This window comes from Zingiber officinale, chromosome 5B (genome assembly GCF_018446385.1).
Source record: "Zingiber officinale cultivar Zhangliang chromosome 5B, Zo_v1.1, whole genome shotgun sequence".
Taxonomy (NCBI): Eukaryota; Viridiplantae; Streptophyta; class Magnoliopsida; order Zingiberales; family Zingiberaceae; genus Zingiber; species Zingiber officinale.
The window spans coordinates 103869501-103883348 of NC_055995.1; the positions used below are offsets into that span (position 1 = coordinate 103869501).

General features: G+C 34.8%; 1 protein-coding gene across 4 annotated transcripts; it reads left to right on the top strand.

Annotated features, from left to right (window-relative positions):
- Positions 1–448: 448 nt before the first annotated feature.
- On the top strand, positions 449–8139 carry LOC121985254 (mitochondrial thiamine diphosphate carrier 2-like). 4 transcript variants are annotated; one of them, XM_042538580.1, is made up of 8 exons: positions 547–695; positions 1840–1906; positions 2261–2377; positions 3567–3678; positions 5493–5620; positions 5791–5943; positions 6640–6789; positions 7628–8139. In XM_042538580.1, the coding sequence occupies exons 2-8, from the start codon at positions 1880–1882 to the stop codon at positions 7844–7846; spliced, it is 906 nt and encodes a 301-aa protein (XP_042394514.1). In that variant the 5' UTR covers positions 547–695; positions 1840–1879; the 3' UTR covers positions 7847–8139. The 4 variants fall into 4 exon arrangements, with proteins under 4 accessions (XP_042394513.1, XP_042394515.1, XP_042394514.1 ...); XM_042538582.1 differs by having other exon boundaries at positions 639–695; positions 2261–2369; XM_042538579.1 differs by lacking the exon at positions 1840–1906 and having other exon boundaries at positions 449–695.
- The last annotated feature ends 5709 nt before the right edge of the window (positions 8140–13848 follow it).

Below are 13848 nucleotides of genomic sequence, written 5' to 3' on the forward strand. Positions count from 1 at the left end.
GACGAAAACATATAAAAAATATAAAATTGAGATTGAGTAAAAAAAATATGTATGAAAATGATGAAATGAACTCTTTATTTATAGAGTTTGATAACAACGGTCATTAAATCATAATCATTGATAAAAAAATGGTTAAATAATCTTAACCAAAAAAAAATATCAAACCCCTTTTTCAACGACCGTAAACCACCGAATCCAACAACTAAGAATTGTCAATTTCAACGGGCAAAAAAAAAAATTAGATGAATCGACAATCGACGGTCAGTTGGTTTTAAAAAAAAAAAATTAAATGACAGTTGATTTTTGAGTCCTGTGATTGTTTATCCTCGTAATTCTGGCGTTATTATTATTATTATTATTATTAATTAATTAATTAATTTTCGAAAGTACAGAGAGCGAGAAAAGGATTTGATCGGGTCCAATCAGCCGCGTTGGAGGGTTTGGAAAACGAGCAAACCACTTTATATTTCGACTGCCCTTTTCCACCGTCTTGCGTTCTCCCTTCCGTCTTCTTCAGTTCTTCCGTTGCCTAATCGGAGCAAGCCCCTAAAATCTTTTAAGTTTCATCGTTCGGTGCGATGGACGAGCCGGGGCAGTTGAAGCGAGCGCTTATCAGTTCCTCCTCCGGAGCCATCTCCGGCGCGATCTCCCGGATAGTGACCTCGCCGCTGGACGTGATCAAGATTAGGTTTCAGGTTGGCCTTTGATTCGTCTCCTCTTCCCTAATTTACCTTTTTTAGGTAAAATCCTTTTAGAATTTGCTTCCGACCCATTTGTCTATGTGATGCAGTTGTTTTTCGTAATAATAATACTTAAATAATTATTTCAACATAATAAAGATTTATTCGTTAATTAATTGGCTTGGAGGTTGGATAGTTGCTTAATTCATGACCCATATTACTCTAACTCCATGACGTTAATTGGGTATCGTTGCAAAGATTTTATTTAATTTTTAGGGCATTACATACTGGAATTCGTGTTTACCTAACAAATAACTGCATACTAAATGTTGTTGTGTGCAAAAGAAAAGAGAACCCAAACTATCTTGGCATTGGTTTTTGTTAATTGCTGCTGAATGATAATTCCATTTTTTTCTTACATACAACTAACTTATTAATTTCACATAGACTTCTTTTGTATCAATACAAGATATACTTTATCCTTTATCTCCTATTTATTCAATGTTGCTTTGATGTTAACACTTAATTAAAAGCTTAAAAGATAGGAGACTATTGTTCTAGGAATTGCAAGATCTGATCACAAACATTAATCTATTGTACACATTATTAATTGATTTTTTACTTCCTTTTCTCATTTTATTGAAATGCACTAACAAATTTTTTTTAAACCATTCCTGTGGGATTAGTGTTTCAATTCCATATTGGAATAAAACTCCAGTGAATTATATTTCCAAATTGATATTCTTTGGATTTTACTGAGACATAGAATTAAATTTCCATTTCCTATGTTTTGAATCATAGATTAATAATCTAGTTGGTATAATGTTATAAAGGTCTTTAATATCACGAGTTTTCAAGAATTTTAAATGCAAACCTGTTTGATTTTGATTGGATTATTAAATCCCCAAAATTTTAAGATAAAACATTTTGTACAAAAATCTAGTACAATATCAGAAGTAAACTTTCAGTTTCACGAACTTTTATGATTTCAAAGTCCAAACAAGTACAAGAGTTCAGAAACTAATCACGTCACACCCATTATGCTGAATGGGTTATTTGAGAACTTACCTGTTTATTCCTTGGTTATCATATTAATTTTGGCAAGTCAATCCTAATAATATGTTAGATTCAAATTAAACAATTTCTTATTTTCAAGCAGCTAATTGTTCTGCACCGACATTTTAATACTGCAACTTTAGATGGTTCAAGCTTGTCAGCTCTTAGTGGTAAGTGCCCTTGATTTTCGAGGCGAAATCATCTTGTCCTTAAATATGTTAACGAGACTTGAGAACCCCTTTACATGATCTTTGAGGAACCAAACATGATAGAACTATTGTGCTGTGGAGGGAATTCACCATATAGGCACCACAAGTTTTCTCTAAATTTGATTTTTGGTGTCTATTTAATTGAATTAGGATTCTTTTTCTGCATTTTCAAATGAAATAGATTATGTCTGTTTGAATTTATGATAATTAAAATTCATCACGTAATTGCATGTAGATGAGTGTTTTTTTATAATGCTTTTAGGATCTTGTCTTGCACTTGAAGATAACTAAAAGAAATTCTCTGAGATATTTCAGGTTCAAATGGAACCAACATCTTCATGGGCCCTACTCCAAAGGGACATGTATGGTCCTTCAAAATACACTGGAATTCTGCAAGCTAGCAAAGACATTTTTCGAGAGGAAGGTTTGTCGGTATGGGTTATTTTATACATGCAGTTTTTTCCATGTCCCGCTAAACTTCTTTAGCCTTTTCCTTTGCTTCTGCTAATATAGCATATTTAGTCTTTGTAATGTCAGTTGACTGATAAATATGATTACTTACTGGAGGAGAAAAAAACTAAATTGCTTTTCTGCCTAGTAATTTAGCTTAAATGTTATTTGAATTTGTTCAGTTTAATTTTAGCTTCAACTGAATCTATAATGTAATATGTATTTTTGACATTTTTTAGGAAGTCAGTTCATTTATTGTCTTTAACATTATAACGTCATGATGAATTGGAATTAGTTTTTGTCGATTTTAGTGCATTCTCAAAAGAAATAACTTTGAAGATAGGAGTGAATGAGGTTGGCAGATGCTATGGATGGTAGAATTAAAAGGGGATTAAATAATAGGTACATTTTAAAAATAACAACATAGGAGGGCTCAAAGGAGATATGCATTCAATATATGTAAAGTTGATATATGAAATCTCGTTTCTTTCTAATATTTTGTCTTTTGCACGGAGAAAAATTTCATAGTCATCTGATGATTGTAAAGACGATGTGACTGTTTCTCTCATGCTAATCTCAGATTTATCCACAGAAGAAATTGTAATGGATCTCCCCCTTGGACTTAGCTTCTTTAGTGTCACTGTTAAAGATAGCAGGAAACACCTCCCTCTATTAGGTGAGACCCTCCTAAGCATTCATAAGTATGAAAGGTCCCTCATTTAAGTGATTTGGCATTTTGGCTAGGAATAAGCCTCCTTGGGATTTCAGTCATATTGACCAATACCAATCAGGTGACACCATCATACCTTTACAAAAGTGCACCCAAAAATTTAAAATACATGGACTGTTATTTATCAATAACAGATGAAATTCGGATGCACCAAAAAACACACTAAACTATTTCAGCTATTGATGTCCACATCTAAACAAAATATGGATTGGTTAGTGCTGGAAATAACAGAAACTCTTGTTTGTTTTGAGATTATACGTTTATTATTTATTTTTCATTTGGTTTTTAGTTTATAATGTTTTAATTATTGCACCATAATAGATATTGGACATGTATAAGATTGAGAACTTAACAGATTCATCTGAATGTTCTGGAGTTCACATGTTTACTATTGTAGAATGTTTATTGTTTGGTTATTATTTTATCGGTTTCATGGAACAGGGTTTCTGGAGAGGAAATGTCCCTGCTCTCATGTTGTACATGCCATATACAGCTATACAATTTTCAGTTCTTCACGCGTTGAAAACTTTTGCAGCAGGTTCATCAAAGACAGGTATAGATGTCTTTAAGTTTATTTTTAATATAATATGTGCAATTGTAGGTACTTTTTTTTTTTATACTAGATTCATTTCCGTCTTATATGCAGCTGGATGCAAGTCTTGAAATTCAGCTGAACAACTGTGTACATACTACTTGAGAATAATTAGGTAGCAAGTTACTATGCTATTTGATATCTCAATATTGTACTTACCTGCTCTACAATTAAGTGATTAAAAAACTGTATTTAGATTCTTGCTTGCTTCTTTGCAACTTTATGGGACAAATTGCATGTCTGAACCAAGCTATCAGCTGGGGATCAAATCAAGCTAGTAGCATAACCAGCTTCACTTTGTGTGAAATTGTGCTTTGGTTTAGACAATGATCCTAGTGTCAGCCACTACCTCTACTTTTAATTTCTCTTCAAAATTCTAGACATCAGGCAGTGCACCTGGAAGTTTGTCAAGAATTTCCATTAACTTGAAATTGCACACGTTAATGAATCTTTTCTGATGCATTAAATGCATATTTTCAATCTCAAGTTGCACTGTCAGATTTCTTTGCATGTATTTAAACAATAGATTCATCTAATTCATTTTAAGTGTTAAATTCTTTCTTGTCTGAGATGTGATGCTTATCTGTCACCAACTATTAGAACACAATCACTACCTGCATACATGCAATGAAAGACATGAAACACAGATAAAGCTAAAAAGTTGAAAATGCAAACAAGAAGTAGTCAAAAGATTGAAGAAGACCTTAGTTTTTAGAGTCCACCGCCACCCCCGCCAATGTAAATTATCTTTTGATTTGATACAGTTCTGTTCATGAGTTTTTGTCTGTGTGTTATTTGTTTTTGTTTGTTCTGCATCACAAGTGTTGGATTTACTTACATACTTAGGTCCTGCAATCATCAGCATAATTAATGAGTTACATGCAATAATTGACTTTTCTTTCGCTACAACTTCTATAAGTCTGAGTTCACTGGTTAGGAAAACCAAGCGAGATTGGCTGAACACTTGCAAGGGTAGCATGCCTCCAAGTGGGGTCAGCTTAGCACCTAATATAGTTTCTGTAAGCTAGGTCCTCATAGCACTTGTTCAGGGTGACTAAAATAATAGTGAGCTGAATCCCTTACCTCTACCTAGCACAAAAGATGGATAGCACATTAGTCCATCTCCATATTAATAAAATAAGCATGAGTAGAAGCTCCGCTGTCCCATTTCCCCTATCCCAAGCATGCCCTTTTGGGTCAGGAGTCACAAGACCATCTTAGGTTAGCTGAGCTTGAGGTATCAACGATAAATTGAACACCACTTGTAAACCTACTAATATGACTGATTTCTTTAAGAGTCCAAGTCCAATGCCCACCTTCAAGATTGACAAAAGACATTTTTTAGTCAAACTTTATATCCTGATAATACATCTGTCTTCTGTTTATTCATTTTAATTGTAGCTTTGCAATTAATTTCCTCTGGTGCTAAAAAGGCACTTGTCATGATCTTTGTGAATATGACAAAGGTTGATTGGTTGATGGTGGACACATTTTGATTTGGCAACTTCTTTTAATATTATACATGTTTCTTGGAAGTTGGATACCACGATCGTAAGTTGAGGGTTTCGCCTTTGAAAAAAAATAAAACAGCTTGTTCCGCAAAAAAATTAAATCTAAGTTGTTGCCTCAAAATCTGAACTTGGTTTCTGGTACATTGAAGTAGAGTAGAAGATATCATGCATTACACTACATTGCTTGTGCTGAGTTAATGAAATACATTGTCTAAAATATCTTCAATTTTTGACATCCTTAACATACTAAAGTTTCCTTTGCAGAGGATCACTTGCGGTTGAATGCATATTTGTCTTATTTTAGCGGAGCATTTGCAGGATGTGCAGCAACTATAGGATCATATCCTTTTGATCTTCTACGGACTGTCTTGGCATCACAGGGTGAGCCAAAGGTATGAATAGAAATCTCCTTTCTCTATGCATTGATGCCCTCCAGTAGAAGTGAAGGTCTTTGGATACTGGGGAAATGGATTCATATACTTTTGGCTAAATTCAATTTGTGCACTAAATGAGTTACCTTTATAATTGGAACACGTACTAAAAGTCTATGATGATAATTTAGGTCTATCCAACCATGAGATCAGCTCTATTTGACATCATTAAAATTCGTGGGTTACGAGGACTATATGCTGGATTGTCACCCACACTTGTTGAAATTGTTCCCTATGCTGGCCTGCAATTCGGATCATATGACACTTTCAAGCGTTGGTTGATGGTAACATTTGGAAACAATATATTATATTTAAAATTTTGCTCGAAGTTTTTTTTATATCTGTAATATATTTATTGATAAATTTTAAATATTGTCATAAATTGAAGGGTTGTTAATTTAAAAATATTTGCATTTTTCATCCAATCATACTGATTTATCTGCGATACAATTATGTATTTCAGTATTATCTTATGGTGGAATCAGTAACCAATTACTTTGTCCTGTCATTCCATTTATTCGTAGTTTTCTTGATTTCTAACAAACTGTTATTATTGTAGGCATGTTGTATTTGTGTGCATTGAGAAGACAAATTACATGAACTGAGAAGTAAATGATCTATAATATATTAGGCAAGCAATGAGTTAAACAATTTTATTATTATTGAGAATATTTGGTCTCTGGCACTGCAGATGGTCTGTTGATGTGAATAATGGTTGCTAATTTTTGATGGATTTTCCTCCTATAGTTTTCTGCATTGTTTTTCAAGTTTGAACCTCACCATATGTCGCATTGTCTTCAAAGTGTTCCAAAATTCACTATTCTAGCACTAAGAACATTCATCTATCCTTACTTTGTGTCCAAGCATATATTTGAACAATACATTTTACTTTTGGAAATTCTGATTTATCTTACAGTGTATCAATGATCATTTTGTTTGTCTTGACGTTTTTAATTGTAAAATCTCTATCCTTCATACAGGCATGGAATAGATACAGAGTTCCCAATGCTAGCCCAATTAATCCAGATGATTCTCTCTCAAGCGTCCAGTTGATTCTTTGTGGTTTTGCAGCTGGAACTTGTGCAAAAACCATTTGTCACCCTCTAGATGTGGTCAAAAAGAGATTCCAGGTAACTCCGGATATCTTAACACTGTCAATATAATAATTTTAAACAGACATCTGCGTTTTCTAAGTTTGTTGCATTTTATTTAAGCTGCTAGAATATTTTTTCCCCTTTTGGTTAAACAAGAATTTTCTCAGTGATTTTGGCAAGCATATTTCTGTACCTAAATTTGTAGCAGTTAAAACTTTCAAATCATGAAAGAAAAACTATGGTCATTTGGATAAGATGTTTACAAATGATTACCGATGAGTAGATTGGAAATAATTCACGTTAGAAACATTGTGGAGGTTTTACGTTCAATTCATATCAAGTTGAACAGCTGGAGCCTAGATAGTAAAATAATTCATGTTTCAGGCCTCAACTTACGAGGATGCTTTCTTCGCCATATAATACTTTTTAACATTTTGAAAAGAGGCTTATGGCAACATTTAATATTTAATCGCGTGCTACTTTACATAGTAAAATTTGGGTTGGAAACAAATTCTGTGGAGCCCTGATTTTATTGAGGGTTGGCATCAGTAAAAGACGAATGCTAAAGCAATAGACGGCATTGATCTCAAGCAATGGACTCCCTCCCCCCTCTTTCAAACCACAGTTGTGAACTACCAAATTCTATGGTTTAGACAATATACCACGTTTCATAGTCCATTTCTTCAATCCGATTACATTGATGGAGGTGTGTCTTCATCTCATAAGATCACTTACAGATGGATCCATAGTATCTGTCTCCATGCCACTATTCAATCCTTTTCTTTGAACCTACATATTTCCAATCCTGAATACCTTTTGAAAGCTGTATTGTTTCGTAGTTTTTACCTCAGTTGATTCACTTGCTCCACTGCAGATAGAAGGTCTAGAAAGGCATCCAAGATATGGGGCTCGATTAGAGAACCACAAATACAAGAACATGCACCATTCCTTACTAGAGATATTCCGCACCGAAGGGTGGCCTGGTCTATACAAGGGCATCTTTCCTTCTCTACTAAAATCTGCTCCTGCTGCTGCAGTCACATTTGTAGCATACGAGAACATCTCGGACTGGCTGGAATCTCTAGTAAACTGAAGACATGAATTCATTTGTTGTTTCTATACATGACAAACACTAAATTATTTCATCACGCAACCAAAGTTTGGGTTCGCTATAAGTGTCCGTTGAGGCCATGCGCAACCATGAAGCATGGGGGAGTATTGGTGACAACTTTGTTATCCGTCACCTATCACGTTAGATGTACGTTTTTTTGTTTATTTTCCTCTACTTTTCACAGTGTTGATGGTTATATCACTTGGTCTTTTGCTGAAATGATATCATGTCATCCTTTTTGGATTTAGAAATCGATTTATGACCTGTTCATTAAAGTAAAAGTGTCATTCATCTGCATGTGAGTATGTTTGATGACCTTTTGGATCAAATTTAATTGATGAAGAAGCCTTGATTGTATCTGATGTCGACAATATTTGCATGATACCTTGGGCTTTTATTACTCCTGAGATCCTTATGGTCGATTGTGGCCCCTCAGGATGTAAGGTAGACAGCAGGTGCATGGTATTCTGGTATAACAGTTAGGAGTCGAGTTTTATAAAAACTCAATCTAAATTTACTCCATCGTGCACTTCGTTTGTGTACTTAAATTTACTTTCCTCTGTACTCGTAGAGCTAACTCTAGCCATTGAGGTGACAGATCGACCTATGGATTGTGCTAGTCTCATTCTTGTTACTAAAATAAAATTTTCAATCATTTTGGCAGTGGAAATAAATTACTATATAATATATATATTATTTCAAAAATATAGATCCGTTACATTAACGGTCTCTAATATCGGTTCAACGGATATAGAGGGAGGTACATGCAGGTACACAAGTATCAGGTGCATGATGGGATAAATTTCAAGTCGTCAATATATATATATCCGTTACATTAACGACCTCTAGTATCAACTCTACGGATATGGAAGGAGGTATATATAGGTACACATGCATCAGACGTATAGTGAGATAAATCTCAGATCGTCAGTTCCTGAGAATCGGTCCTGGTCATTACGTTAGAGATGTTATGCGGTCACCGTATTTATTAAGTTTCGGGGGATATATATATATATAATTAAAATAATCTTTGTCAGTCGTTTTGGCCGTGGGAATTATATATAGAGAGATAATTTGAATCTGATTTGAAATTTTAAAATATAATTAATTTTTTATTTGAATTCAAGTTTGATTTACATTATTGTTACTAAAATAATCATTTTAAGTGGTTTTGGCAGTGTGAATATTTTTCTCTGTATATATATATTTGAATTTGATTTGAAATTTTAAAATATAAATAAATTTTTAATTTTAAGTATAAGTATAAAAGATATTGGATGCTATAATATTTTTAAAATTTTTATATTTAGTATATATATTTTTATTACAAATTCCTTTTTAAAAATAATTATGTAACAGCAAATCATGTCGGATAATGTGCATGTTAGTTTTTTCAGTTTGGGTGAAGCCAGGTTTCAGATTTTTTTTTATCTTCCAGGTTTTTCAGATGGATGTGTATCAAAATTCTATTTCAGAATTCAAAAGCATGAATTATTGATACTAGAATTTAAGTTTCTGAATCATTAGAAACCTGAATTCTGAAAATCAAATTAACTTGATTAAGTTGCATTTAATCAGGTCATTTGATCACGACTGGTAAAATTATTTAGGCTGTTTGATTAGATTAATAGATTCTAACTTTATAAATTTATAACAAATGATATTGTATAGTTCATATAGTGTAAAATATCATGATACATAAAAGAGGTTGTGACCAGTATGAATAGTCAGAAAAATAAATTTGGCAAAGCAACACTAATTCCAAATGGATGTAGCAATAGACCCCCCAAACCCAAACCACTAAAAACTCATGAATACACAGAAAATATTATAGCAATTACATGCCATCCTAACCATTTTAGACTATAAAATTATCAATCCCTAATAAAAGAAAAAATCATACAACTTTTCTAGATATAATATAAATAATTTTAAAATTTTGAAACAACTCTTAAAATTAAACAAAATTGTAGAAATTTAAAATACAAAATTTTAAAGAAAGCTTAAATCAATTTATTTTTCAAACTGAAACATATATATCAATCTTTTTATGAGCCTAGACAAATGGAGTAAAGATGAACTCAATTGTAGCATAAAAATAATTATATTATACTCTTAGAATCTGTCCTTAAATTATATGAACAAAGATAAATCATGTTGTTAGTGTATAATCGACTGTCAAATATTTAAAAGGTACACTTGTAGAAAATTGATCCCTTACTCCATAGACAAGGATGAACTCAAGCTTGAAACTTAAGTGACTCTTAATAACTTAGAAACTCAAGTTCAAGTAGGCTAGTTTAAAAAATAGTCAGCTGTGACATCACTTAGTTTTACCAATCTTTAAAAAAATATGGAACAATCATATTAAAGGCTTCCTGAAACTTCAAAGTAGCGATACTTAGGGCATCCATAATGTATCATCATTATAACATCCATCATCTTATCAAAAAACATGGGATCCACTGCTACATACTCATTATAATACCATATCTTTTTCACCCATATTTCTTTTAACATTAACACTCATTATTTATAGGTCCCACAATCTACTCAATTATCTTAAAATTATATCATATTAAATAAATATATTTTAAATATATTTTAAAATATTTAAATTATTATTAATATTTTTAATAATAATCTTACTTTTAAAATTATTAATATTTTTTTAATTTTAATTTTTTAATAAATAAAATTAAAAAACACACACGTGGAGTGGGCTTGGCTGACCCACTTACATTGCTTGAACACGTTCAAATGAAAGAGTATTATAATACCCTTTCACAATAGGTGTTAACAACAAGTATTATAACACCCCTACTAACAAAATATTGCAGATGCTCTTAGAACGAGGATGAGAAACCCACTGGCGGGTTGGGCCCGTAACCACTTGGATAATAATACCTTGGCTTCTTTTTTTTTACCTGTGACAGATCCCTATGATCAGTTGTGCTTGCCAACCTTATTCCTGAGTAGTGATTCTTTGTTACTAAAATAATCCTTTTAAGTCGCTTTGGCAGTGTGAATAAATTATGATAATTTACAACCATTTAGTACTTCTCTCACTCTGGCTTAGGTGAATAATAAAAAAAATATCAATATTTAAGTTTGAATTTATTTTAATATTTAAGTTAGTTAAATTTAAATTTGATAATTTCAAATTAATTTTAATTTTAAGTATACAAGATAATAGGTATATATATATATATACACAATTTCTTTCTTAATAATTATGTAATATTAAATCATGTTGGATAGATGCATGAGGTGTTGCGGTGTGGTGGTTGAGATATGGGGCGTTGTCATATGAGATCTTGGAGTCGAAATTCGGCATGTCCGAACATACCTTCCCCCATGCCTTGACCACATGCACTAATGACTAGTAATCATCCTGTTGATAGTTCTAAAGCATGAAAAATACATCAATACAAAAATTGTAAAACTCACAGTGATCTCCCATAGTAAATCTTGATCTTCGCTTTTTGTACAAAATGAAAAAACTCACAATGTGTCACGCCCCAGAGGAGTCTCTGTCCGAAGAAATTTTGGCAGCATCTCCTCTGTACGGCGGACAATATGAAACTTTCTACATATCACATATACATCAGCCACAGGCGGCTGGAATGATAACAAAAATAAAAAAAACAAACACCACACAGTTTATAAAGATATTCAGCCTCTGGCTGTCACAACCATGCAGTTAATAATAGTAATCAATAACAATAGGACTCTGACTCGAAATCCACCCTACTCCACTACACTCGTAAAGCTCAAATCCAACGAACTCACCTCTTCTGCCGTCCAGGCAGGCACGTAGTAGAATGAAATCCAATATCATATCAAAAATCTATCAAAAGGTATCACACCATACAATATCCATAGGAAAAATCCAAAGACAATACTAAAACAAAGTCTGATATAGAAAAAAGGCCAAAATAAAACAAATAACGAACTAGTAGAGAACTGGCTCTACGTGCAGATGGGGGGTCAGCGACTGGAACTGCTCCGGACAGTCTCAACCTGAAAATATCAACAATGGAGGCGGGGTGAGTCCAACACTCAGCAGGTACAACTGATATGCATAATAAAACAAATAACAAACAACACTAACCATGCGTACAGTCTCCTGAATACGAGAAGGAATAAATGCAACTGAAACGAAATCAGGAGATAACTGTACTAACCGGGATCAAGGTACAAAGGTAACAGGTCGTCAGACCGAAGAAATCATAATCCTGTATGCATGTCAATCAAATGCATCCATACAAATGCAGCATATAAGTGCAGCAATCACAACAATAAAATGCAATAAATGCATATGGTGACCGTGCACTCGGACATCACTGCTCCCGACAAGGATCGAGTGGACGGAATGTCTTGAGTACTCGCCCTCCGCCCCAAATCATAAATGGGGGAGCTCAATGCTCTCATCTCCCGGTACACGATGACGGGGAGGATATCTCTGCCGGCTACCACGCTGAGTCAACTGACCAACAGAGCCAAACAGAGTCCACCATCTGCCGGCTACCACGCTGCTACCCTAAATGCCAACGGAGCCAAACAGAGCGGAACTGACTGCCGGCTACCACGCTGAGTCACCTGACCAACGAAGCCAAACAGTAGAACCGCCACACTCCAGCCAGATATACAACTAATCCATGGGTGGTGTGTGCAGTACATGTAACTGGCGATGGGCTCAACCAAAGTGGAGCCGACAATCGCACAGCATGCAATCATGATGCATGACACTAAAAACATGGCATACTCCATATAACTAGATACAAGTGTGTACTACTGGAAGAAGTATCAAATAGAAGGTACACCAATCAAATAGGGTATCTAATAAACCCTAGATCCAGAACATATCATAGCATGTGGTTGGTTCACTACCTAAAGCATATGTGATCAGGTAGATATCATGCAGTGCAGCATAAATAAACAAACAAACATGTAACTAATCATGTAGCGACCAACCGAAACAAACAGATAACACAATTATTGTTATATGTTAAACATATTATCATGCATATCAAAAGACATAAGTCAAAGTACCCGCCTCCAATCGAAATGATCCAATACGCTAATCGAGATACCCGTCGAGACACCGTCTCGAATCAAAGTCCTGTATCACCAATATATACATTTTTATTTAGCTAATATCCAAATGAAATAGCTAAATAAAAATATTTAACACTTAAAACAGGGCAAACCCTAATTAACACATATACAACAAATTACGAAATCCATTTTCTGCACCTCACCTCAATTCACTGCCTCCTGTTGATCAACAACAAGGATCGTGGCCATAGGACACAGAATGTCTGCTGGACTAAAAATACTCCACAACAAGACCAAAAACCAAGTATTTTTACCTTGATTTCTTAGCAACTGCTGGATGGATTTGTTGTCGAATCAGGCTGCCGACTACTGCAAACCAATGGAGGTTGCTACAAGTTCGCGTCGAAGCAACCGAATACCCTCTGAAATCACAGATCATAACCTAGGGCACGACACTGGTGAGGAAGATCCCTGCGATCGCCGGCTGCTCAAGCAAAGAACAAGACGGTGGTCAGCAGTGGCGTCAGAGTCGACTAGGGCACTCGAGATGGAGGAAAGTTCGGCTTTGATGTGAGGTGATTGGAGATAGGCAGCGGCGCTGGGTCGAACCTAGTGGCCGGCGATGTCTCGGAAAGAAGAAAGGAGGGGGTCGCGGTGGCCGGCGCTGCTTCGGTCCAGAGAGGGCAGCGACAAGGGATCGGCGGTGTCGCACGGCACAAGCACAGAGAGAAGGAACACAGAGAGAAGAAGAAGGTCGGCTTCTCCCTTGGTCCAGGCTTAGGCACGAGTGGGAAAGGCGGTTGGTGCTCCGGCGGTTAGGGCTCAGAGAGGGTGCGGCGGCGTCGGGGAAAAAAGGGAAGAGATGCGGGGGATGGCTCGGGTTCGGCGACAAAAGAAAACGAAAGAAATAAAGAAAATAAAAA